Source organism: Coturnix japonica, chromosome 26, assembly GCF_054131305.1.
Source record: "Coturnix japonica strain WE chromosome 26, WE-NBRP24, whole genome shotgun sequence".
NCBI classification, from domain to species: domain Eukaryota; kingdom Metazoa; phylum Chordata; class Aves; order Galliformes; family Phasianidae; genus Coturnix; species Coturnix japonica.
In genome coordinates, this window is record NC_140688.1 from 5,093,993 (window position 1) to 5,120,171 (window position 26,179).

General features: G+C 39.0%; 4 protein-coding genes and 1 long non-coding RNA gene across 6 annotated transcripts; all 5 read right to left on the reverse strand.

Annotated features, from left to right (window-relative positions):
* Window positions 1–1,327: 1,327 nt before the first annotated feature.
* LOC146756737 (E3 ubiquitin-protein ligase PHF7-like) lies at window positions 1,328–2,284 on the reverse strand. Its single transcript, XM_085524250.1, has 4 exons — window positions 2,242–2,284; window positions 1,884–1,975; window positions 1,706–1,792; window positions 1,328–1,456 (listed from the first exon to the last, which is right to left on the reverse strand). The coding sequence occupies exons 1-4, from the start codon at window positions 2,282–2,284 to the stop codon at window positions 1,328–1,330; spliced, it is 351 nt and encodes a 116-aa protein (XP_085380376.1).
* Window positions 2,285–2,844: 560 nt separating this feature from the next.
* On the reverse strand, window positions 2,845–7,899 carry LOC146756738 (kinesin-like protein KIF20B). 2 transcript variants are annotated; one of them, XM_085524291.1, is made up of 6 exons: window positions 7,780–7,899; window positions 6,069–6,270; window positions 5,555–5,635; window positions 4,700–4,826; window positions 4,017–4,159; window positions 2,845–3,005 (listed from the first exon to the last, which is right to left on the reverse strand). In XM_085524291.1, exons 2-6 carry the CDS (start codon window positions 6,075–6,077, stop codon window positions 2,925–2,927), a joined length of 441 nt encoding a protein of 146 aa, XP_085380417.1. In that variant the 5' UTR covers window positions 6,078–6,270; window positions 7,780–7,899; the 3' UTR covers window positions 2,845–2,924. The 2 variants fall into 2 exon arrangements, with proteins under 2 accessions (XP_085380417.1, XP_085380418.1); XM_085524292.1 differs by lacking the exons at window positions 5,555–5,635; window positions 7,780–7,899 and having other exon boundaries at window positions 6,069–6,193.
* LOC146756739 (kinesin-like protein KIF20B) lies at window positions 7,827–15,550 on the reverse strand. Its single transcript, XM_085524290.1, has 7 exons — window positions 15,279–15,550; window positions 11,641–12,844; window positions 11,062–11,200; window positions 10,210–10,332; window positions 9,649–9,810; window positions 8,513–8,698; window positions 7,827–7,899 (listed from the first exon to the last, which is right to left on the reverse strand). Exons 2-6 carry the CDS (start codon window positions 12,786–12,788, stop codon window positions 8,528–8,530), a joined length of 1,743 nt encoding a protein of 580 aa, XP_085380416.1. The 5' UTR covers window positions 12,789–12,844; window positions 15,279–15,550; the 3' UTR covers window positions 7,827–7,899; window positions 8,513–8,527.
* Window positions 15,551–18,519: 2,969 nt separating this feature from the next.
* LOC146756740 (uncharacterized) lies at window positions 18,520–21,362 on the reverse strand. Its single transcript, XR_014937399.1, has 4 exons — window positions 21,162–21,362; window positions 20,398–20,509; window positions 19,895–19,966; window positions 18,520–18,647 (listed from the first exon to the last, which is right to left on the reverse strand). It is a non-coding gene; the product is annotated as an uncharacterized LOC146756740 (long non-coding RNA).
* Window positions 21,363–21,950: 588 nt separating this feature from the next.
* On the reverse strand, window positions 21,951–25,829 carry LOC146756741 (kinesin-like protein KIF20B). Its single transcript, XM_085524251.1, has 6 exons — window positions 25,794–25,829; window positions 25,455–25,541; window positions 25,216–25,332; window positions 24,885–25,023; window positions 23,400–23,584; window positions 21,951–22,022 (listed from the first exon to the last, which is right to left on the reverse strand). The coding sequence occupies exons 1-6, from the start codon at window positions 25,827–25,829 to the stop codon at window positions 21,951–21,953; spliced, it is 636 nt and encodes a 211-aa protein (XP_085380377.1).
* Window positions 25,830–26,179: the final 350 nt, after the last annotated feature.

Consider the following 26,179-nt stretch of genomic DNA (forward strand, 5'->3'; position numbering starts at 1 on the left):
ATGCCTCGCCTGACCCCAGCCCAGCAGCACGTGGCTGTTTGCCTCTTACTGGTGCCCTCTCCAGCACAGCTGTCGCACTCCCAGCTGGTTGTGCCCTGACTCACGTTGGAGCAGAGACGGTGTGTTCCTTGTGCAGCACAGGAGCTGCAGAGGAGCAGCTGCCAGGGCCTGTGGAAAGCAATGGGTTGTGGCCGTGAGGACAAAGTGCCCTGAGCCAGGGAGTGCCCGGCACAGCTCTGGTGCTCAGTCTGTGCTCCCCCAGCCCGTGGTGAGGCTGCGATGACACGCAGAGCCCCAGAGGGCAGCTGAGGTCACTCACCCCTCTCCTGACTGCTCCCTGCCTTGGGGGTAAAGGCAGCTGCTGGCATCGCAGCGTTGGTGCCGATCTCCCAGTGCTGCATAGGAGTTGTTGTCCTCCCATGTTGGATTTCTGCCAGAGAAGAGAGGGAATGTGATGAGAGCTCACTGGCCCACAGCTAAAACTAACCCATGAAATCCATCCATCCCCATCCCCATCCACCCCTGTTTCCAGCTTCTCAATGACGCTGAGGCCCATGTTAATGGCTGCCAAGGGCCAGGCATCTCAAGAGCTCTCTGAAGGACACCAACCTGAATGGGATTCGGATCCCCATATTGAGCATGTCTGGAACAAACCAGTCCCTGTCTCTGCAGTTGGGGCACTGGAAGCAGTAAATCCCTGCACGCAGGGCCTGTTCCTGCAGCAGAAACACAAGCAGTGTGGGTGTGAGCCGGGCCTGGTGCTGCTGAGCGCCTGCGGTGCCCGCAGGGCGAGGGGAGGGCTCCTACCTGGATGCAGGCCCGGTGGAACCAGGCGTGTTGGCAGGCTGGACATGACATGGTGGTATACGACCTGCTGTCATCCATGGGCTCCATGCAAATGATGCAGGTCGTGTCCTGCGCTGATGCTGGTTCCAGTGCTTGATGCGGACGATGGACCCAGCAGTAGGACCTGGGGGAAGATGGAAGGGTTGGGCAAGGTGAGAAGGGCTGCGAGGAGGGCAGAGGAACGGGAAGGAGCCCCAGGCCTTGGCTCTGGCTCTGTCAGGCTGCTGGGAGGTGTCACAGCGCATTCACAGAATCACAGAATCACAGAATTACCCGGGTTGGAAGGGACCTCAAGGATCATGTAGTTCCAACCCCCCTGCCTAGCAGGGCCACCAAACATACACATTTACTAGATCAGGTTGCCCAGGGCCCTGTCCAACCTGGTCTTGAACACCTCCAAGGACAAGGACCTCCAATTCCTCACTGCTTTGGCTGGTGCTGACAGCAGGGTTGGAGGCCCACAGGACACACCTGGCAGCCCTTACCTGAACTCCCCAAAGTACTGGGAGATGCATTCACCCCCAGAGGCACAGGACAGGTGGAAGCTCCTCTCACATCCCGGCTCTGCGCAGGTGATGCTGGCCCCCGAACTGCCACAGACGAAGCAGAGCTGGAAAGAGCAGAGCAGCCCCCATCAGCTGCAGGCTCAGGGCCTACGCAGCGGGCCCCGCACCTCTGGGCAGGATGCGGGCAGGGCAGGGCAGGGCTGGGTGGCACTCTGCAGAGCTGCCTGGTGAACAGGGCTGGTCTGCAAGAGCAGGGATTTCTCCTGGAGCTGGGAGGAGGGGCTGGGATTGCTTTCTGGGGACCAGGCTGAGCTCTCCTGGCACCAAGCTCCCTGTTCTGGTCCAGTGCTCACCGTCTGCTCTGCCTGCCTGATTGCACATATCAGGTCTTCATCAAAGCAACCTGCATTTCCAGGTTGACAAAGACTAGTGGAAAATATCTGTATGAGAAGTAAAAGCATGACCTTGTTAGGGCAGAAAAGAGGCAACCATTCCTTGGATGAAGTTGGCAGCAGCCAGGAGGGAACTCACCACACAAAAAGTATGGAAGCAGAATCCAATTTTCTCATGCTTGTGCCCATATATGCTCAAGTCGTCCTCCACTTGACCACAGAGCACACATGCTGGAGAGGAGAGAGTAACAGCAGTGAGCACCTTGCAGGGCCAGGTGCCCCAGGGGCCATGGAGGGGAAGGGGCACTGTAGGCCCAGCAGTGCCAGCAGGCAACCACCGCCCAACTGCAGCCCCCCTGGCCAAGGAACAGGGGGGCCCTGCCCGGAGCAGATGTGAGCCTCTATGTTCCCCCAGCTCCCCTCTCCAACACAGGCAGAACCCCAGCACCTCTCTGCCCAGTGTCGGGGAGCTGTGTGCAGGGATACTTTGCTCTCACCTGGCTCTCTGGAGCCGGTGGCCTCCTGTGTCCCCTCGGACATCATGCGCTTCAACAGCGAGCACTCGCAGAGTGTCTATCCCAGCAGTACAAGGCTTCGTCCTCTGCGTGCCAACCTATGGGAGAATCGGGATGAGGCTGAGTTGGCAGCTCAGGCCCCCGAGTGATGGGGAACCGGCCTCTGTCAGCAGCCTCAGGCAGCCCCTTTCTCCCTGCTCACCTCACAAGTCGCACTGAGCTGGGCCTGAGCCCCGCAGCCTCAGCTCTGCTCTACACCCTGCAAGTCACAATGGCTGTTCTGTGCCACCCCCTGTGGAACCATCACACCTCACAGGGCTGAGGGCACCCAAGCAGGAGGGCAGTGGCTCTTGCAGCCATCCTGAACAAGTACAGTTATTACTGCACAATGGGTAAATAGCAATCAGTCCTAGAGATACTGTTCCTATACAGGGGAGGCAAGACAAAAATAAATAAACCCTTAACCACAATAAAATCCAAACACAGTTTAAGAAAGCTTGTGTTTATTTCAGCCTCAATGGAGCCAGTTTGAAACTGTCAGAGAGACACGGTACACCTACATACATATTTAAGAACACAACGGAGTAACTGTTACTGTTTATTAACAACCAGTTTTAATAATATGATAAAAGTATGTCCTGAGAAAGGGGAACAAACATGCTTCTTCAAGGTTTTTTAGCTGTTCTGGATCTCAGCCGTCGCTTGATGATCAGATGATCACTTTCCTTCTTTTGTTCCTCAGATTCCTGAAGAAAACATTTCAAAAGTTACTCATCTTTTCACACAAGACTGACAAGCTCTTCTTGACCCACGCAAACATATTTCTTCCGCTAAATGGATTTCAGAATGGAATTTGCTTATTATATTTTATTCAGAAAACTATGGGATACCGAGATCATTTTAATGCAGCTTAATCACAAGGAACAAATATGGAGAATGTACAAAATCCTGTTTATCTTAAAAAAGCACACACATCTGAGGAAAGCCTGAAGGCAGCTTTCATTTTGAAATACTTCTTTTCAAAAGAGTATTATAATACTTGTTTTGTGAAACATGAAGCGTTCAGAAAACATTTTTAGCCTCAATCCCTGTAGCTATGACTTGCCCAGAATTTCAGTTCTCGGTTCAGTTCCCTGTTCTCAGAACTACAGTGAGAGAAGAAATTATCTCATCTTCTTCATCCTCTAACAGAAAAAAAATAACATTTTGGTTTCTGCCCCTATCATTCGTCAAATCATCAAAAAATTCAGAGGGATATTACAGTATGGGCAAATGATCACTATGCTGAACAGAAAAAGGACTCTAATATAATTAAAAGATGCAGTTCCAACAGAGCAAGAATGTTCTTAGCACAATAGCTGCCGACAGAGTCATGAAACTGGCACATCAGATCCTTTGCAAGTTGGCTTAGACAGATCATAGTTTAAGCATACCTAAAAAGCTGTCTAAGTTGTGCTCTAGAAAAGCGTGTAGCAGAATAATCCCACTCCAACACACTGAAATTATCTATGATTCCAAATTAGAAGACATCTCCGTGATTGCTACATCACCTACTTAGTAAACTGTAAGCCAGCCAAACACAGAGATCTTTGAGGACAAACTAAAACAGAACAGCAGGAAGACCAACAAGAATGACTTGGTAGAATAAAGAAATACCTCAGTACTTTCAACCTCCTCCTGCAAATAGATGAAACCTCCAGTCTGTTTGGACTCCTTAGTAGTTTATTTTAAGCCAAGACTACAGTATAATCGCTTACCGAAGAAGCAGGTATATCTAGAGGGCCAGAAACGACAGTTGAATACAGCTTCCTTTTGGATCGTTTTGGCTTGGTCTCTCCTTCTTCGAGACTTTCAGGTTCGTTTGATTTAGGAGAACTTACTGCTGACATCAGCTTCTTGGCTAGAAGAAATTTGTTTTGATACATAAACCAATCAACTTACTGGTTTTGTGAGTCTTTAAATCACTGAATGCAAAAAAAGCTTCGTAACAAACTTGGTTTATAAATGACACGTAAAATTTAAGTGAAAATACTCAGAAATTGTATTTGTTCATCGAGGTTCTTTATTGCTTCTATAGCTGAAACAGTTTATAGCTTCAGGTATGGCAGCTTAAAGCACGCATTAAAATGGAGTATGAAAGACAATCATGGCTCAGAAGTTGCTGGAAGTCAGAAACTTCAGCAGGAGTTAAACAACAGGCCTAACTTTCGTGCTGACAGAAGCACAAGACAGAAGCAACTTTCTCTGTATACTTGTAGGTTTTCACAAATGTAATAATGAATCTCTGAAGAGACGAATAAATGCATTTACTTCATAAATCAAAGGACAACTTAACATGGCAGACAAGTTCTCTAAGAACACATACATTAATAGCCTACAGCAGAAACAAGCCATTCTACAATGTCTAGAAAACATGGAATAAAACTTATTCTACACCAACCTTTAGAGTGTATAATAGAAGGAGAGCTTTGAATAAAATCTCCAACTTTTTGCAGTGTTTCATCCTTCTTTTTAGTCAGTCTTGAAGCATGTACTCGTTTTCTCAGGAAGTAGTCTTTTCCAGATTTCTGTTAAACAGAGATGTGAACATGTGAAACAAGAGCATTGTTTAAACTTCATTTTAGTTCAACGTTATTTTAAGTTGACATTTTGAGCTTTACTACTGACACCTCTGTTCATTATGCTGATGATACCACAACGGCATGTAATGTAGACAATTTTATACCCTTTAGGGAGTTGTCAAAATCTCAGCTATTTCAAGGCATACGTTTCTTAAAGTTTCTTAATAAGGCAGTAGTTTCTTTAAAAGTAGCTCCCAAGCTGTGGAGTTGTTTCTTACATAAGCTGTTCTAATTACATAAAATAAACAAACATACAAAACAGAAGACAACAGATGGGAAAAATCTACTACTCATACTCTGACCATGCCAAGGATACTGCTATCACATGTGAACATCTGTTTTTAATAACTGCCATGCATATTAATGATATGAACCTTAGTTTAATACAAGGGCTTCACTTACAAAAGCACACGATAATACACTAAAGCTTCTCTTCCCAACCATTCAGTGTGCAATATCCTTCCCTCCAAATCATTACACAGTACAGCCATTACACGCTCTGGGGACAGACTGACTTGCCCTTTGGTTAGCTTATGGAATTTAATAGGAAGAGCTCATAAGCATGTAAGATTCCCATTCAGGTATACACATAAGGATAAGACACTGCTTCTTTCGTGTGACCACACAATTACAGGAAGTCCCAAGCTAGCTTCAAAACTAGGACAAAAACCAACCATTTTCTCGTCACTTGCAGAGGGTGAATTAAAAGCCATGACAGATTTTGTATTTTTCGTGTTCTCACTTTTCACAAAATCCTGGGAAAATAAGACAAGTTTCAGCCATGATTCTTTTGGAAAGAACAATTGATGTCACAAAAGTGAACACTTTAAACACTTTTGCTAATAGTAGGGAAGTATTTGCTAGTGGTAACTATTCCACTGTAAATAATAAATAAGCATTCAATTATAAAAACAGGACATTAAGATATCAGTATTAGACATCTCATGATGTCTAAAAAGCTGATTTATGTCTACAGGTTTCAAAGAAAATACACAATGGAGTTAAGAGAAATTCCCTTCTCTTAAACCATTATCACTGAGCTTGGCTATTAGTTTTGTTCATTAAAGCAGTTCATTGATTAAATTCTTCAACTACTTTACTGAGGTAGAAATAGCATTTTTTTAATGCTTAAATGAGAATGGTAAAAAGGCATCAGATATTTTGTTTTCTGTTGGGTCTAGGTCATACCTCATCCATGTCATCACTTCTTTTCTTTTTTTGCCTTAGGCATTTTCACTCCTAAAGGTATCATGCTGCCGTGCTGCTTTATCTCCATCTTATCAGGTTGCAAAGGTGTCAGTGGGATTTCCAGCTCCGGTTTTGGGAACCGACTAGTTTTGCCATTTTCTGTGGACACTCCAGAAGAGTCGAGGACAGTTTCCAAATGATCCTGATAGCACAGAAGAATTTTAAGTGCAAGTGTTAAGGTAGCCATGAGATTAAAAAGCTATAAAGCATCTGGAAAAGGATATGTAAGCATTCAATTTTCCTGCTGTAAGAACACTTGTAACAGAAGGAGTCTATTTCAGTTACAGCAGAGTTTTACCCTTCTTTCCTAGAACTTGTTACATTTAAAATTATTTCCAATCTATGATCACAAAAAAATTTCTCCATGTTAAACTGAGCCTGATACTTTACAAGTCATTTTTTTCTCAAGGGCACAGACAACTACACTTTTTTTTAATAGAGAATGGTGGTAGAACTGACACGATTTTCCTCATCTCAACTCTGCTGTGTCAGAACTGGGCAGGAACAGGAGCATTTGATTCAAGTGTTTGATTAACTTCCAGCTTAATCTTAGGGAATTTGCCCTTCCTCTTCTACACTAGAGATGTTATTTACATAAGTAAGGTCCAGCTGGCAAGGTGCAAGCCCAGTACAAGTCATTAAAGAACTCCATTGCTATCTTTACCCTGGAGAGAATACAGACATTCAAGCAATGACACCGTACTTAAGCTGAAGGCTACCATGTACCTGCTCATGGTCAAATGGCAGCAAATGCACAGCTAAGTGACAGGGAAATGTCAGTATGCATTTCCCCAGCAGCACTTACTGTCCACAATCCACCCAATCCTGTTTTTCTCAACAGGAACAACAAAGTCAGAACTGAGATCATCTGGACTCCTCCTTCTCTATGGCAGGAATTCAGCTAGCATATCAAAAATGAGTTCAGATGCTGGTTGAACACATGGAAGACAGGCTGCTGGGGACATCAGAAAATGGTAGATGGCTGCTTCTACTGCTGCTAGTAACTAGCAAACTCCAGTGTCCCAAACACAGACTAGCAGCTTTTACTACTTACACTGTTCCAACCCCCTGAGGGGAGTCTTCTTCCTCTCAAAAAGTTACCAAAGATTGCAGAAAGACAAAAAGTAGTCAGAGCCACTTTATCAGGCTCTGCTAAGAATCTGAATGGAGTATCACCACCCACTGTATTTCCAAGAATTAAGTTGGTTAATAAACATTTTGTTTTTAAAATATATGTAACTGCTATTTTATGAAAGTCAGCAATTAAAAACTTATATAGGAATGATTAACATCATCTGCTAACAAAACAATATCCAGAAATCCTGCAGAGAAAGAAAATAAGTTCAATTTGCTGTGCCCGTTTCAGTGGCTCCATGAATTTTTTCCAAGTAACTTATCTAATCATGAGCCACTTCATAAGCATTAACATGAGGAGAGTTTTCAACAGCACCTGACAAAAATTCATCACACAATTGTTTCAACAGCTTTTATTCCTATCAAAGGCTATAAAAACAGGTGATCTGATCACCTTGAAAGGGATAAATAAATTAAAACTTGGGAATTGTTTAGAGAACATGAGATCTTTTCCTACTCATTCCTTATCAAAAGCAATACAATCACAACATTTTCAGATCTGAAGTTTCATACTAACCTCAGATTCATTTAATGAAGTGAGGCTCCTAGTACATCGACGTGACAAATAATTGTCTTCAGCTTTGCATCTTAATGGAATACTTTCTCCAGTTTTAGTTTTGCTTTGTTGTTTCCTAGGCTGTAAATATTTAAAAGGAGTAAAGATTAGGCTATGCATTAGACCTCCAAAATATCTCGAGTTTTCTAAAGTTACAGTGTAAAACCTCAAGCTCAGACGCCACATGAACACGTAAGCTGAAACACAGCACAAGTGTGGGAAGGTAGTAACATCTATTCATTGTGTGATCTTCAGATACACCCTACTGGGTCTCACTAACAGTCTCAGGCAGTATTCTGCCTCCAAAAGAGAGAAAGCGAGACATTATTTAGGGACAAAATCTGTAACGCTGGTCGTTTTGTCATCCATTCCCCCCATACTCTGCACGCTCACAGCTGCTATGTTAGAACACCAAAGGCTAAACCTCTGCCTAATCTTCAGCATCCACATACGAATACATGGAAAACTGCATGGAAAAGTTCCATAATGTACACAGAGAAATGGTGTTCTAGTAAATAAAATATTTTTGAGAAGATGAGAGCTCATGTTTGAGTGGAAGACAAAAAGAACCAACAAGTATTCATCACTGAATACGTAGTTCAAGGACAGTATGCTAAGAAAAATAATTCCAGCTCCAGTATCTCCTAGGAAAACAGAAGAACAAAAAGGGGTTAACAAGATGTTAAGTACTGACTTTCTATAAATATAATCATACATTTTCATTTCCAGAGTCATTCCTTCTACTTTGTCTTTCTTCAAGTAAAGGTATTTCTGGCAAACATTGAGGGCTACTGTGGTTAATGTGTTGTTTTAATTCCTTTATAAAGTCATCTTTGTCAGCCAGTTCTTTTCTTAACTCTTCTATCACAGTTGCATTATCCTAATAAACAGTAAAAACTGCTGAGTTGTGGGATTGGCAAAAGGAATTAACACACACAAGCAGTATTGCAATTACTTAGTAGCATCAGTTTTAGAATTGCAGGCTAGAACACTTAACTATTCAAGAACAGTAACATTTCACGGGTTTGTACGGTCACTGTTACAAGTGCAGTAGTCACAGAATTGCCTGGGAAGTTGTAATACAATATATTTTGATTCTTCTATTTTACTTATGTGCTTCAGCCTTCATCTCTCTTAAGATATAATAACCCGAGCTTTTATTTGTTCCCAAATCCTCGGTACTGTGAGAAAGTCGGCAGTTGTAGGGGAAGTTTTGCTATGAGAACATCTTTCTTCTCAGAGAAAGTGAATCCAAACATTCTCAAAAGAGCACAACTCATTTAGTCATCTGTTTAGCTTCTGAAATTCTATGCTACGGCTTAGATTGGCTATCCTGATTAAAAGCTGGATGTTGAAATAAGAAACGCAACTTCCAGAGATCATCCCCCCTCTGCTTTTTGATGCTTCCCTTAATCTCTCTCCACGTCCCCTTCTGTCTTTTCATGCCATTGTAGATACTACCTCAGAGAAAGCAAAGAAAGTAAGAAACCTGAGACAGAACTACTGTCTGAGTATTGAGCCTAGCTTGGGATCCGGAAATGCTGTGAATTATCGGAAAAAGCTACAGATGTCCAGTATGATTGTAGGATCATAAGCATCAAACTGACATCTGTTTATTTGAACTACTGAAAAAATTGAAATTTTAGTAATTAACAGAAATTCTGTTTCTGAAGAACAAAAATAAAAGCTGGTGCTTTTTTTGGTTAGTTGCACATGATGTCAATACAACAGTGTTCAAGAACAGAACCACACCCAGAATACAAAGAGCAGGTACAGGAGTCTTACAGAATTTATGGGTAGCTAATCAGGTAGGAGGAAAGGAGAGCTGACCTTGCTTGAATCCTTTAAGGCAGATTGTCTCAGTTCTGCTATTTCTGTCTCTTTTTGTATGGCAATAGAAGCCAAAGTTTTGAGCTGTTCTTCCAAAGCTTCTACTAACTGATCTCTCTCCTCACGCCACTTTTGAATATTATGGTCCCTTTCCTCCAGCTCCTATATTTCATGTTGAAAGAAAAGCATACACAGTAGAAACAAGCAGAATCTTTAAGACAGCCTAGAATTAATAAGTTTTTCATATAGCATAAATAAGGACTCAAGCTGATAGAAAGAGTTTATGGTAAGACATTTCAATTAACATATCGTGATGTCACTCAACAAGATCAGGTAACATGCATGTATTACATATGTATTTACTATGCAGATTATTGTATTTAAAGCAATCTGCCAGTGCTCTGTAGTGACTAATTATTTGAATATCTTTCATGGTCTACCACTAATTTCAGTTGGCCACTTTCATTTTGCTCTAATTTTTATTTTTTTTTTTGACCTTTTTCCTGTTGCTTGGAAAACCTGCATCATTCATTTAATAAAAATTAAGAGCAAGAAAAATACCTGTTTAAGTTGTTGGATAGTATAGTCTTTATAATCCAGCTCATCCTTAAACTGGTTATCAATCCTTTCAAGTTCATCCATCTTGTTCCTGAGGGATTCCTCCACAGAACGCATCGTGGACACCTGTAATGTAAGCACAGCTCACGGTTCATTAAAAGACTTCTGTAATCCAACCTGGCCAAATACTTCTTTGTTAAATAAAGAGGAATTCACAAACAAGTGCTGAGTAGGAAAACGACAGCAAGTGCAAGGTTACCAAGGAAGACATGAATTCATTTTTAAGCTTCAATTTTCCACCCCAAGCACACCCAATAAACTTTCAGACTAAGTACCTGCAAAATGGGTTTTAAAATATCTACTTGTTTAATAATTAAATTTTAACTATTAACATCACTGAAGCTGAAATTGAATTAAAAAAATATACATGCTTATATTAAAGAGCCTCTGGAAATCAGTCTATTTCTCTTCAAGTAAATAGCATTCTTCTTCCCAGTTATCAGCGTTTTTTCACAAGACTTAGGTTTTAGGCTTTGGAGTTACCACGGATACCAATGGCAAGTCACCAGTAACTTAGAGATAATAACAAGTCCCCTCCAGAGGCAGATTAGCTATTCTCTTCACAAACCTTATTCCAGACTACTAACCAACTTTACTTTCCTCTGTTCATTATCTATGTGAAACCATGTTTTAACTTCTGGTCCCCTCTAGAGCTTCAATGGCAACTTTACCTAAGATTTGCTGCTAGCCACACTAGTGTGAAATTTCCAGCTTCATAGTTAAAGTTTGAGAAGTTTTAACAGCAGAAAGCCAAGCATAATCTTACAGAAAAAAATATCTCAGTTGACTACAAACCTCGCTTTGTACTTGCTGAATTTGTTTCTCGGCATCAGAATGTTTGTCTTTTAGATCTGCATACTCTTCTTCTTTCCTCTGCAAATCTTTTTTCAAATTCAGTACAAGGGCAGAACTCTCAGAAAGAATAATTTCTAGCCTTATGTTAAAAATAAAGACACAAAGAACATTACTGTTATACATCTCATGGAAACAGCAATTACAGCTTAATCCATGCCCTGCCTGTTGGTTTCTATTTGTAAATAGACTCTTAAATCTATCTAGACCAGTGACAAGATTTAAACAATTACTTTTGAATTTCAGCTTGCTTCTCATAATCAGATGCTGAAGCAATAAATTATTCAGATGTTATTCTGAGGGATGGACAACAAAACCACCAGCAATCCCCATATTATTCTTTATTTCCTTGCACACTCCTGTTTTCCCTTGGAACTCAAGTAGCATACCAAAGCATCCTAAAGTAGTAGTTTGGCCATTGATAAGCATGCAGATGCATTAAGTCGAAGGGATGTTCCCATTAACTATTTTTAACTCTAGTTCATTCTCAAAGGGCTCTAAGTTAACTCAGTGGTTACTTACGATTCTATACGTTGCACTTTCTCCATTTCACTCTTTTCCTTTTCCCGAAGAGAATGTTTCATCTGCTCCAAGCTGTTTTTCAGCTGCATAACTTCTTGAATCAGATTTGCTTCTTTGCTACTTAACTCTTCAACCTTTTTGTCTGCATTTGCAGACTTCTCCTGCAGAGTTGCTGTAACTGTCTCCAGATTAACAATAATAGATTCTTTTTCTTTAGGTAATTCATTGAGTTTTGACACATTGTCTTCCATTGTCTTGGAAGCCTCCAGGCGATATTCAAGCTCTCTTATTTTTACCTCACAGTTGGCAACTTCCTCCTGAAATTGTGCAATCACTCTCTGATCTTCTGCAGTCTTTTCTTCAAAGTCCTGAGTTTTCTTTTCTATTTGCTCATGTAACTGATTCACAAGATCATCTTCCTGACTAGTGTGAGTTGTAATCTCACATAGCTTCATTACAAGTTGACGATTATGATTTTCAGCATTATTCAGTCCCGCCTTTAGGTTTTCATTGTCTTGAAGCAGTGCTTTGATGTGCTGACTTTTTTGTGAGGAAACATCAACAATACTTCTGCATACTTCCCAAATCCTTTCAAGACTATAGTTAAAGGAGAGGTCCTGCACAAGATCTGAGATGGAAGAAGTCTGTGACTGAATGCATGCAGAACTAATTTGAGATGTCCCTGGCTCATCTTTTTCAGAGTCTGAGGAATCCTTTACACTGACAAAGTCAGTACCGATGGCGTGAAACTCTAAGTGACATTTGTATAATTCATCTAATTTGGTCCGCATTTCTTTTACTTGTGACACTTTATCAATTATATATTCTTTGGCAACTTCTATGTTGTTAGTTAGTTGGGCATTTTTGTCTTCTAGTGTCATATTTATAGATTTCTGTTCATCCAGTTCAGAAGCAATTTCCCGATAGTCAGCTTGACCCTGCAGAATTTGTTCACGGAGGGCATCAGCTGTTTCTTCAGAAAAAGAAAGCTCAATACGCAGGCTTGTTACCTGCTTACTGAAATCTTCTTTTTTATTTTTTTCTCTTCTGCATTGTTCTTCAAGCACAGTTAAATGATGTTCCAAGATTTCAGTTCTTTCCCTCAGTGCTAGTACTTCCTTTCGGTACGTGGAGCACTTTTGTTTCATGTGTTCAATTTTCTTTTGCTCTACAGTGTTCTTTTTCTTTCTCTCATTTACAACTACTGTAAAACAAACAAACAAACAAAAAAAAAAAAAAGGGAAAAGGAATGTAGCTCAGATTGATTAAAATCATTATTACATAGCAGTTCACAACACCAAGTAGCAACTTCTAAGTGAAAAACTGTCGTAATATGCAAGCCATGCCCTCACATCACATAGTATTTGATACTAGTGAAGGAATTAAAGTCCTCTGAACACGTAATCAGGTGCCTCAGATTTCTATACAGAATTAACAGCAAAAGGTTTTCAGTCTGGAAGAACACATTTACCATGGCACTACTCAAACCTTCCACTCCACACCAGTAGAAAATCTAATTAGATTTAAGAAACATGGGAACGAGATAGATAATTCACAGCTATATTCTTTCTATCTTCCGTGCTTCAGCAATCCCTATAAGGCAGATGGAATCACTCCATCTACATCTAAATGGTAGATAAACAGTTCTCTAAGAAATTTCATTCCAACTCACAGTCCTCTTACTTTCAAAAGAAAGATAAAACCCTGGACAAGTTGATCACTTAAGTGTTGATATCTGTCTCTCTTATTCAGTTGATCTCTAAACAAAATATGAGGATTCCTACTTCTGTCCACACTTACTCTTTTGCATTTAAGTTCACTCATAAAGTTGTACAAATTTGCAGATTCAAGTTTCCATAAATATTCCATTAGCTTGGGGCTGTTTTTTTCTTTAACTGGTGAGCAATTAGCTAAAATCACATGCATTTTCTTTCTATCAAAAGCGACTTCTGCTGTATTTCATCACTGCTTTAGAATCCAGTTACGTCCATTCCATAATATGCATACTTTAAGTATTAGAAAAATAAAAGTCAAGACTTACTAGGGATTGTGTCACCACAACAATATATTCCATGGTGATTCTTGTACAGTCCTTTTATTACTACAACTACAGAAATGCAGAATTTTATAGCGCCCACGTGCAGCCTGCATTACACACAGATTCACATGTACTGCATGGAAACAGCCTCTTAACTCATCTAAGGAGTTTTATATACAGCCCTCAACTGATTTAAAAGTCATACTGAAGAAACAGCAGTGGCATATTCCACCCCAAACCAGGTTTTGGATTTTGACTGCTGCTCCCAGCAACACTAGTGAGGGGAATATGATTTATAAGTAATCTAAACACTTTATGCTGAAAACAACAAGCAAGCACTAAAGCAAGATAAATAAGACTAGGGAGAAGATGTGTAATGTTCAGTCTAGAAGCTCCTTACACAGGAAGTAGGGAAAAAGCATTATTACAGAGCATAGGAAACAAGACCTAAAAGCTCAGAGAATGGTGTAAATACCCTGAACTTGAAGCTGAGATAACCTAGCATCTCCTAAAACACTTTTGCTCGTGCTACTTATATAACTAATTCTACAAAAGAACCAGCACAACATACCTGTGCTCATTGTTCTACTGTGTATATTTAACATAGCTAAAGAATATATATTAAGCGGTTTTTGAAATTGGACGCTATTAATACTCACAAATAGAAGAAAATTTTAACATGATTGAATACTCAGTACTTCTTAACAGAAAACTTCATGATGACATTGTGACTATCAGCTACCCATTTTAATTCCTATGTGGAGCATTGCTGTCATTAATTTTTAAATGAGAGCTTTGGTCATATGATTAGAACAAACCCACTACTATTTGGAGTATGGAGGAGTCCACATCCCTCCCTCAGTCTCTGGTAAGATGCTTATATGTGATGCCATTCAGTGGTCACATTAGGATTCAATATTTATGCCAAATAAAGGCAGCAGGGACAAATCATCCAAGAACAGCATCTCATCCAAAGAAGGCCCTGACTTTCTCCCTTGCACATATTTTGCAAGAGGAATACAAGAAAGGAAGGGACTACAGCTAAGTTTTAGATTTTCCCTTCTACATTGTATATGCCTTCCGTAATTCTAGGAACACTGATGCTCAGCTGTGCCCAGAAGTGAAGTTAAATGCATCAGAGCTTATCCAAACCATTTTGCTCAAATATTGCCCATGAGCGAGCAATTAGCAGGTCGTCAACAATTTTGATAGTTGCTTCAGGAAAAACAAAACAAACAAACAAAAAAAGGCACTTGAGCAGCCGATGCTACTCAGAAGATCAGCAACAGCAGTTGAAACAATCCTAAAGAAACTGCTTTAAAACTATTACCAAATCTGCAAGTGCATCAACAGATGAGGAAAAAGCAGAAAAAAGGAAAAAAATAGTGCAAAAAACTTTTAAGCATTCAAAAATGAACAGCATAGGACCTTCTGAAAAAGGGATATTTACATAACAGTTACTTCTATTTACAGTTTAACACAGTGGCTTTTCTCCTTATACCATAAGGTACGCGCTTCACAGCCTTTTGCTTCCTATCCGGAATAGGAAGCAATTTATTGTTTTGGAAGACACCCTGTTCAAGGATGGAAGAAACTGTACCTTTCTTTGGAGGTGGCTCTTCCACAGTAGGCTTATCTTCATCAGTACTGCGCTTTCTTCCCACTTCCAACTCAGTTTTCTCTTGTTTCAGTGCTTTAACTGAAAGCACTGAAAATTGGCTGCTTTCAGTTCCTTTATTAGTGTTCTCTTCTGCCGGTTCTGCTTTAATGGTAGTTAAATGGTAGGTAGTCTTTTCCTGTATTGATATAAGATCAGTTACATTGAAGCTTAACAAAAGGAGCACTTAAGTCTCAGTAATCTTCTGTAGGCAAATATTTACACAAAACCATACAGCTAAAATATTAACCCGGTGACTCTATAGACATCAGTTACAAATCTCAATAGCAGACAGAACAAGTACACCTTCAGATAATGACAAGTGCAATACTCGGTAGAGTATACAAGGGAAAGCAAGAGCCTAGCAGGTTACAAAGTAAAAGACTTGCACACAATCAAGAGTTTACCAGTTTATCAAAGAATTTCCTGTTTCCAAGAAGTCAACAAAATTACAAACATGGTCAAAGAGCAAACGGTCAGCTCTCATACAAGTTCATCACATCACACTTCTGCTAAGCTGCTAAAATCACTTTCATCGTGACAGATATAATCCAACCTTAAAGCTTAGTCAGCTCTGTCACGCATATTTTAGATTGTGTCCTTGACCACAAGTGAAGCTTCCTTACTTACAAGATGACGATTGTTAAGCCATGCTGGCACTGCCAAGGACTGATTATTCATCTTTAGTAGCTTATGAAAAGAAAAGCCTCAGAAGTGTTCAGGCCACACAATCTCACAGATAGAGTTGGAGCCTTGTTCTTGGAAGAAGTAATAGGTGAGGACACGACTACTCATCACAGTCAGCTTTAATACCATGGAAATACTAAGTTGCAGTGATGCAGACAGTCAAAGACTAAGAAGGGTCAAGTTGCTAAGCTTACAAGGTTAGAGATCTGAGTGACAGAATTAACTATAAATGTTTTCAGAGCTACTTCAGGCTACCAAACATCAAAAAATGAACAAAAACCATCAGAAGTGGTATGCACACATACTTAATCAAGCTAGTCTTCACATATTCAGTAGCTCGCAGTACATTAGTCAGGATAAAGTTTTATGGACTGCATAGAACTTGGAGATATCCTGATAATGAAGCCTACTGGAATAGCATTTTAAGCTACCACAAGTTGGTATTAAAACAATTTTACACAACATCTTCTTGATAAAGTTACCTCAGTTGCTTCTTTAAGTTGCTCATCAGACTCATCCAATTTAATCATCTGCATTTCAAAGTCTGTAACACACAGAAAAGGTTGTATTACATAAGTAGCCAATAGATAGTTTATTAAGTAATCAATTTTTCCAGATATTCTAACGTTTAGGTAGCTTTTGAACAGATTAATTAATTTGCATGTGGTCTTCACTTATTGGGAGTGATTCAAAAGTTTTCTATATTTCTTGGAACGAAAACATTGCATCAACAAGACATAAAGAAGAGTAGAGATTACAATATAAAAGTAAAAATCAAGATATAGACATTTAACCCCATACTTACGAAAGCGTAAAGCTGCTAGTTGCAGTTTAAAGGAGAGGGGGAAAAAAGAAAAGAAATAACCAAAAACCGTGGAATTGCTGAACCTGAATATACACAAGGAACAAACTATCACTTATCTACAGGCTATGGTTCCAAAGGTAGAACATCTCCTCTAATTCCTACTCAAACTGGTTATTTCTCTTTTAGATTAATGAACTATTTCTGTCTTCTACCTTTCACATCGCATAACTCACCTTTGTTCTTCTGCATCAGCTCTTCTTCAGTTTTAAGTAGTTTGGTGTTTTTCTCTGTTAGCTCTTCTTTGGTCTCCATCAGTTCAAAGTTAGTTTTCTCCAGCTGCTTTTCAAACCAGCCAGTATCTTCCTTCGGGTCCTCCAGGGATACAATGGAACTATGTGCTGCCTCAGCTTGCTCTTTAATATCCATGACATCATAATGCACAGAATCAAGAATGCCCTCAGGATCAACACAGGTGTCAGGCACTATGCTATGTTCTCCACCCTGAAACGTAATTTATAATCAGTTAAAACTGGTGAATAGCTGACTACATAATAGCTGTTATTTCTACACATAGTCTGGATAGCCACTATGAAGACAGCCATACAAGAAGTTTTTAATTTCAGCTTCAAAACCCACCTCACAAATTCACATACAACATGACAGTGATTCGTATGGGGGGAAGATAAGTGGCATTCTAGTAACAGTTAATATATTTTATAGTATTTGATGTTTGGTCACTACTTAAACCAGTTTTCTAGAAATTACAAAAGAGTTATTGCAGACTCCAATCCTGCTTTTAACCTCAAGAGTTTCACTAGGCAAACAATGTACAAGAACTGCCACTTCATGCAGCCATAGATTTCTGCTTTTTTTATGTTTTGAGTTTCCAGTTGCATTCAATGCAACTGATCATCATCTTTTCAGTTCTTTGTCTTGCAGCGCCACATCACCCTCATAGGCTGCTCCCTCTACTTTCACACTTAACCTCTTTCAGATAAGGCCACAATCCAAGGGCACACATCCATCAATAGTGCTTCAAACACAAACTCTCAGCACTTCAAAGTTTTCCATCAAGACTGTAGCACTGATCTGACAGCTTAACTTCTTCAGTGTTATATCATAGCACTCAATCCTACCCATTCCGCTTAACCCCCACTTTCCCACTGAAGCATCTGATGGCCATAACACAGCTTTTCAAACTCTTTACTGCTCCACTTCTTTTGTCAACACTTGAACTGGACAATATTCAAAATTACAACAGCAGCAACATATGGGGTAGCTGGATTTGCTTTCCTACATGGGATCATATTTTGAGAAGAGAGAAAAATTAAGTAAATAGCATAAAATCTCCTCCAGATGTAACAAGTTGCTTCTTGTTAGGTTGAATACTTTTTAGGAATGAGATTCTCAGAAGATGCTTCTGCCCTCACACCCCAAAGAAACACAAAGACCCCAGTAGAGATTTTTAGAAAACTCTGTAGGAAAATTAAGCTCAACTAAAACACTAAATTAAAAAACCTGACTGCTGCATGGAGACAAACACCCAGATTCACTACAGATACTACACAAATAGATTCATATTCTTAGAAGAACAGAATTTTTTCTTTAAATGCAAATCATAAGTACTGATCAACAAAACAGACTACAACATACTCACTTTTTGTGCAATAGCTGAGAATCTTAGCACATTGAGTGTTTCTTCATAGGTTGAAGCACACTGGCTGATGTTTGCTAACATGTGTATCTTCCCTTTTCCACTGAAGAATCCCTGAAGAAAGTGTGTTAACTTACTTTCACAAAACGGTATGTGCTGCTGCACCCTTTGAAGACAAAAACCACAACAAATCCCATTAGCAGAAGTTAACAGCTTCATTTCAATGTGAGAGCTATCCAAGTGGAAGACAACACATTAATAACTGCACTAGTCTTTAAATCATTTTGAGTTGTGGGTTGTTTTGAATTTAATCTTTCTTCTAGTTTGCAGACAGGTTGTATGATTGTTCCAGCTACTATGCAGCCATTATCTTCTTAGACAACCCACAAGAACATTTAAAACAAAAAGTACATTCAACATCCAGCCTAAGATAGGTCATACAGCCTCACGTTAGCTTAAATTCTCTCTCACCTTTCTCTTTCCCTTACCACATCTGGCAAACTGACCTATCTACTTCTAAGAAAACAGTACCCAACAAAATCAGAGATAACCACTCTCTCAGTATATTGTCTCTAGGAAAGGACAATAGTAAATACTTTGGAAATAAAGAAGCATATACTTATCACAACATCTCTGGTGTTTCCTAAACCAAGGTTAAGCCACTGAATCAAACAGCTGGTGATGTACAGAAAATTAGGAGAGAACTCCTAAAGCGTGACTAAACACACTGTTCTCTAGTGAGGTTACCTGCTGGACTCTTTACAGCTACTGAATTCTGCAAACAGAGCTAAAAGCTTCACATAGCTACGCTCCTGTCACAACACACGTGACCCATAAGTAGCTTTAGTGCAGGAGTGGTAAATGAGTTCTTATTTTAAAGAAAATTACTATCAAAGTCATCACTACATTTCCCCCATATTGTTAAAATTTCAAGTGATCAGGACCAACAAATAAAACAGTTCTGAATAAATCAAAGCACTTTAAGCAGCAGCTAATTTTAAGGAATCCTTCTTCCCTAGAAAGGACAGACAGATAAGAGACTAATCCAGTAGCAAGGCCTATTTTCATCTACTTTTAAGCATAACAGAATTTGAATAGGCTACCAGGCACAGTGTGGCATTTCATGAACACAGAGCTCACCTAATCTTTGGGACAGAAAGACACCTTCAAATGAGAATCAGCAGAGAATTCTGCAATTATATCCAGCTGTGACTGTAAATAAATACTACATTGTTTAAAATACAGAAAGCTCTGTCTGCACTCATTTAGAGCACAATCTCAGACAGAAGTAGCAAGCAGGCTTTCTTCTCTCTGAATTTGGTTAGCTAGATCAGCCTAATATCAATACATCAATACTGAAAGTAACTGACAATTTCATCCTAAAAGAAGAAGGGAACTCTGCTCTGAACTTACTCATTGACTCGTGTCACTCGTGGCATTTCAAGGTCTCCGATTCTTAGTACCTTAATTGTAAATATACTGTGGCTAAAAGGAGAAATGAAGCAAGGTCAATAGCCAGAAATACACACATTTTCTAAAATCTATAACATCTGTTCAAAACACTGCTGGATTTATTCCAGATTCAATTAACAATAATTCTACTAGATGCATTAAGCCTTTTAAAGACACATTCTTTCTTACTTTATTTTGCTTTTCTTCCCCCTCATGAACCACCATTACTTACATGGAAGAAGGCTTAGTTGTTTTGTTGAGAGTTTTTGATAAAACACTTAGCTTTTGTATGCGCTTATCTGCTTGAAGGACTAATCCTTCTAGTTTAAAGCACTAGAATCACATGGAACACTAGATATCAAGCCTTTTTAAAGCCTCTTCCCCAAAAAAAAGCCATAAACAATATTTTCATTCATCCCTCTTCCCCACACTATGTTACACCCAATGTTAGTGAAAGTTCCCACCTTCAGCTGGAGCAAGTATTTAGCTTTGTGCTTGCAAAACTCTGGTGTTTCTGTCCCAGTTTAAAAAGCCTGAAAGCTTCTTTAGAATCAGAAATCTGAACCCACTGCAAACCTTTCAAAAGAAGGAAAAGTGATTTTTGCAAGCTTCATTAGCAAAAGAGAAGGTGAACAAGAAATAAGGTATACAAACTAAGAACATTTAGTTAAGACAATAAAATACTTCATTAACTCTGCCTCAAACATACGACAAGCTGATGGCAGATAAGACTAAGATTCTTCCTCCCACAGAAAAGGGCAAGTTATAGTATAGCACAACAGTTTATCCTACCAGTATACTAAAGTATGCTCCATCCAAATTAAGCAAGCAGCCTTAGTACTGAAAGTACAAAAGCTAAGTTCTTAAACTACAGAAGCCCAGAGTTTGTATTCATTGGTGCAGAAGTCAATCTGAGAAGTTTTTTGTTTTAGCTTGTAGTTTTTATTGGGGATGGGTTATCTGGATTTTGTCTGCATTATAACGACTGTATGGCTCTCATTTTCAAGGATGATGAAGGCAGTGGAGTTCACACAGGCTTTATGGGCAAAGTACAGGAATAAGGAGAATACTGTTGAAGATGCAGATACATACATGTAGCTTGTTGCCTTCGCATTCAAGCAGACACTTCTAGAGCTACACTGAACACATTTAAGAGTTTTCTATCTCAGAAGAAACATGTTACACTATTCCATGACAAGCTTGGCAGTTTGCAAAGTATTCTAGTTACCTTTTACGTAAGAATATCCCTTGATGTCTTGAGCAAGGCAAAGTGTCCTTTTTTTTCTGTCATTTGATAAAGGAGCCAGTAAATCATAAAAACATTCATTGTAAATCTCAAAAAATGAAACCCAGAGAACTTCACAAAATCATCTATAGATAATCTGCTAAGTTGGTCTGATCCTTCTGAGAGATTTTCTGCACCTGCAAAGTAGAAAATATTACAAGTCAATGTAGAGACAGTAAAACTAGCTGCATTTAAAAATAAGTAATAGTTAAGCTTACAGCTTAAAACTTTTCCCAGAACATAAACACAGAGAATCCCCACCTCTCATACAAACACCAAGTATCTGGAAGTCAAGACGCTTGCCCTACACATTTGCAAAGACACGCCTGCTATAAAGCTTGCTTTTTCACTTCCAAAACCCAATCTAACATTTATAGTTGGGCTAGAAATATTCAGAACTCTTCAGTCTTTACAATATAGAGAACTGAACTAGTAAGGACACTTCGTTCTGACTTTTTAGGGAAAAAAAAGTATTTAGTGAGTTCTTAAGTGCCCTAAAGGCCTGTCGGAAAACCACTAGGGATCTTATCACAAATCATACTCTTTTTCTTTGTTTTACTTTCACCTCATAAAACCAGGTTATGATAGATGTCCCAGTAGTCTCCAGCCATTTTCTGCCCAGATGTCCCGCCCATTATTCCGTTCTGTTACAAATAAAAGCTAAATAATCCCTTTATTATCAGCATTAGCCAAAAAAGCCAGTCGTTGACCTTACAGAAGCTTTTCTAATTGCTACTGTTTAATATAAAACATACCCTTAGAATCAGCTGGGGATTTGTCATTAGTGCTGTTGTGATGGTCTACCTACGAAAGAAAACAGAGACTTTAGGATTTATTATTGATGTACAGCACCAATACACCACTGGTTGCTTTTATTTATTTATTTATTTATTTATTTAAAAGCAGCTGTATTGCTCTACCACAAAACAATACAGTATAGTTCCAAGGTGCCAACACAAAAATCCTGGCTACACATTTTGACTGGTTTCACCTTACTACTCATTTCTGACAATTCCTTTACTATAAGATCTGATGCACTTCAGCTTCCTGATTCAGAAAGAAAAAGAACAAATAGGGAGAGAATCCCCAACAGGAAAAGGAGTTATTTAATAAGATGATTTTCAATAGCCCATTTATAATCTGCATTTTACCCTTCATGAATCTTGGACTCCTGAAATATTTTTCTTATTGGGATTTTCTTAATTCAGGACTTCCATATCCTATGGCTTATTAGGTCAACTCTCAGAAAAGGAAGTTAAGGTAGAATACTCGATCACTTAATGTAGATAAGCAGCTTATTATTTCTTAACTCGGGCTATCAAAGTGTTACACAAATGAAGTTATGACTAAATTTTGTAAATATAATATTTTTAAGTAGTTTGGTCATAGAAAATACAGAATAGCTCCCAACATGTAGATCTCATGATGTTCATAGATGTATACTCAGTTCCCAGGCTTCAGGTTGTGTTGCTTTTTTATAGAGCACAAAAGTAGAAAGAAATTCTCATCTACTGAAGAGGAGGAATCTCACCTACCAGATACAGTATGCTTAGAAGTAAAACTTCTAACATAGAAGTTTTCATCTACATGACACTCACCCAGATCTGGCTTTGTATAGTCAGCAAAGCTTGTACCTACTTAGCTTATAAGGTCAAGTATTTTACCTAGGAGCACGGTTCTTGAAACTAGAGGAGGCACCTATATCGCACGATCGCATCTTAACTCTCTAATGGAGTAGGATGAGATCAGCATATAGCTGTCCACTGCATTTTCTTTCTACATACTCACTAAACCTAGAACAGTTTTACACATCTTTGGTTCATGTAGAAGACACGTGCTGTTTTTCCCCGAAATACTTAAAGATCATTGGAGCCAGACTTCATACTCAGCTGTGCTCTTGAAATAATTCAGAAGGAATTTTACTGCCACCTGCCTTTCACACTGTGAAGTCCACACTTAACCAACTCATCAGTAAGATCAAGTTAATATACTCCACAACTAAAATACCCCAGTGCGGTGTAGCACACCACTAATAAGATGTTTCATTCTTTTTCAGCAGGAACAGAAAGACAAATAGAAAACTGTGTGTAAATACAGAACCCTCTTTCATTACAGAATGGAAAGGATAACACTGAACTATCACAAGATGCATGTACTCATCATTTCTTTATAGTTTCCTACCTCTTTTGTCAGACGAAGCAACGAATTTTTAAGAGCAATTTCTTCTCTCACTTTGTCATTTGTCAGTTTTACGTAATCTCTCCACCTAATAGGTTTCAGATCCATTTTTGTGTATAGCCTTCCTCCAACAGTTTTAAACCACATATCCATTGTCCTTGGCAAAATACCAACATCATCTTCTGTCCCTGTAAGCAATACACAAAAGAAGGGCCAGGTTACTATTGTAAGCAACATATAAACATAAATGAAGACAAAGATAACTGATTCTAATCTCAAAGTATACACAAAGAATTTAGAGGCCAGTTACAGTCTGAAGCAATGTTTGCAGTGTTACTAGACTGTTCCCTGAAAAATACTGGCTTTAAGCAACAGCTCACATCCCATTCCTTAGACATTACAGGGCATCACTTTAAAACAGCCAGAATATTCTGCATAAGCTTAGCCTTAAGAAGAAAAAATAACCCACAGCAAACTCCCACATTTAACAGATGTGCAGATTTTCAACTGTTTACCAGGCTCCCTTCCCGCTCTGAAACAACCCTGAAATAACAACCAGAGTGATGTCTCTGCTACAACATCCCGTTCGTCCCACAAACCCTATTTATAAATATCTACAAGTCTCATAAAAACTGTTAAAGTAACTCAGCTCCTTTCCCATTGCCTTTTCTTGGAGCACACAACTACCTCCACATCTTGCCTACTTCACGCCTTAGTTTTTCCACTGTCACTAAATACCAAGCAAGCTTCAGTGTTTTAAAGTCAGTCATGAACACAAGAGAGGACAATACGCAGAAGAATTTCTATAGTGCTGTATGGAAGGTGCATAGAAAGATAATTTTTGAACATACTACCCTGTTGATTCTTAATATTTAAGTCCTAAAAAGGTATTACTGTGGGAAAGTCTTCAGCTCCATGCATATAAAACTATTGGAAATACATAGTAACAGAACACTAAATAACAGAAATAAGGGGAATTTGTTTCCTGTGAACCCAATCGTTTCATTTGTTATGACGATATTAAACATAAAAAACAACTGCTCCCAGCCAGAAAGGACATTGATGTATTATTTCTGTACTACTAAAGCTCAGGGAACACAATCTTCTATGCTGCTGTTATTACTAAAATCAGAAATTTGAAAAAAGATTGAAATACTTTGATCAAATGTTTCAGAATGTTTAATTTCTGCCTACAATAAATCAAACTCAGACATACTTTGCCTTCAAATAAAGAACAGCATTTAAGATGCACGCATTTATAGTAGGAACAAAAACCAAAGTTATTGTAGTATAGACTGTCTTACACACTTGTAAATTTAGTAATATTTGTTATGGAAGAAGACGACTTTTCAAGGCTACTAATATTCAAAAGAAGGCAACGTACAAGGCCTGTTGAGTAACTAGGTAAGAAGTCATAACATCTCTCTCTTCTAGAAGTAGTTCTCACTATAAGAAATTAATTCAAAGAAAAAGCATTTCTGCTCATACCTTGGAATGTGTAAGTTTTCCCAGCATTTGTAACGCCATACGTAAAAACAAGGCGATTACATCCTTCTAAGAACTCTTTCACTGGTTGCTTCACAGTACCTTCAAAGAATTCTTCTTGAGTTGCTTCAGGTCCAAACACCTGAATGTTACCAAGAAGCTGGTTAATCTCTTTATTTTGTTTAAGCAATATTTAGGTACTTGTAAGGAGTCAGATACACGTTGATAATTCTAAAGACAGTTAAGAAAAACTTGTTTGCTTTATATGAAGTAACAGAAGACAAGCAACTTTTTCCATAAATAACTTAATATCATTTAAAGACAATTAATTTACCCGTGAAAAGGTGAACTTCTGTGTTGTCTGCCCTAAAGTTTTATCGCTCATTCTTCCCAATGAGCTCTTAGGGGACTTCAGTATAATGCTTGTTGAGTCCTCAAGTGAAACACATCCCTATTACAAGGAAGCACAAGTAATGCAGGCATGAAAAAAGTTTTAAAAGGTCATCTTACAGGAAAGAAAACATATATACTTTAAGGGTTGTTTTTTTGTTTATGATTAAATAAATGCCTTACCTGCGATCCATTTGCTCTCTCCCGTGCCATAAAGGGTTTAATACGCAGGCAAACTTGTATGTGTCCCCTAGGCTCCAACCTAGACCTCTAAAATTAAAGAGCTGGAAGTTAGAAATCTGACTAGATCCTCTGTTTGATGATTAGCACATTAAAGCAGTATTATTTTCATCATCCTATTGTAACAGACTCATTTGTTAACACAGGAAGTAATAATATTTTACTGTTTTCACAAGTGCTTTGGACCCTGCTAAACTTCTTTGTCAGAGCCTAGAATTTCAGAACAAGTACTACTGCAACACACTCCTGTACTGCATTCAGGCCAACTATAAACAAAAGTACTCCATTATTGTGCTTCTGAGACAATGTTAGCTTCATCAACTAATACCGGTGCTCCTCATAAGGTATCAAAGCAACACCACACATCTTGGTCTAGTCTATGCACAGTCTAAAAGCATAGTGAAGATGATTTTCATCTCCTCTGTAAGATTCTAATGTTTCTTATAAAGAAAAGAATTAAGGTGGTTTTTTTTTTTGGAGAAACAAGCTGCCTTTGTAGTCCTGAGGGCCCCTTTTTGTCACCTGTTGGGCATAGCAAGAGAGCTTTTCTTGTACAAATCTATGCCCTGGGTACCTTTCTCCATCCCAAAACCTAGAGTTGTGGTGCAGACACTGGATGCTGACCAGAGCAGTAAAAGAACAGAAGAGGGGAAAAGCAGATACAGGTA

What these genes read in the sequence shown, in the direction of transcription:
- LOC146756737 (XM_085524250.1), bottom strand. Translation starts at nt 2,284, where the DNA reads ATGTCCGAGGGGACACAGGAGGCCACCGGCTCCAGAGAGCCAG. An exon ending in CACCGGCTCCAGAGAGCCAG is followed by an intron (nt 1,976 to 2,241) that starts GTGAGAGCAAAG and finishes TCTCCTCTCCAG; the next exon opens with CATGTGTGCTCTGTGGTCAA. An exon ending in TCAGGCAGGCAGAGCAGACG is followed by an intron (nt 1,457 to 1,705) that starts GTGAGCACTGGA and finishes TGCTCTTTCCAG; the next exon opens with CTCTGCTTCGTCTGTGGCAG.
- LOC146756738 (XM_085524291.1), bottom strand. An exon ending in CTGCAAGTGACGAGAAAATG is followed by an intron (nt 4,827 to 5,554) that starts GTTGGTTTTTGT and finishes TCTGTTTAACAG; the next exon opens with AAATCTGGAAAAGACTACTT. An exon ending in TAGATATACCTGCTTCTTCG is followed by an intron (nt 3,006 to 4,016) that starts GTAAGCGATTAT and finishes TGTTTTCTTCAG; the next exon opens with GAATCTGAGGAACAAAAGAA.
- LOC146756739 (XM_085524290.1), bottom strand. Translation starts at nt 12,788, where the DNA reads ATGAAACAAAAGTGCTCCACGTACCGAAAGGAAGTACTAGCACTGAGG. An exon ending in AAAGTGCAACGTATAGAATC is followed by an intron (nt 11,201 to 11,640) that starts GTAAGTAACCAC and finishes TTTTAACATAAG; the next exon opens with GCTAGAAATTATTCTTTCTG. An exon ending in CTATCCAACAACTTAAACAG is followed by an intron (nt 9,811 to 10,209) that starts GTATTTTTCTTG and finishes CATGAAATATAG; the next exon opens with GAGCTGGAGGAAAGGGACCA.
- LOC146756741 (XM_085524251.1), bottom strand. Translation starts at nt 25,829, where the DNA reads ATGAAGCTAACATTGTCTCAGAAGCACAATAATGGA. An exon ending in CTCAGAAGCACAATAATGGA is followed by an intron (nt 25,542 to 25,793) that starts GTACTTTTGTTT and finishes CTTTAATTTTAG; the next exon opens with AGGTCTAGGTTGGAGCCTAG. An exon ending in AGAAGTTCACCTTTTCACGG is followed by an intron (nt 25,024 to 25,215) that starts GTAAATTAATTG and finishes GGTAACATTCAG; the next exon opens with GTGTTTGGACCTGAAGCAAC.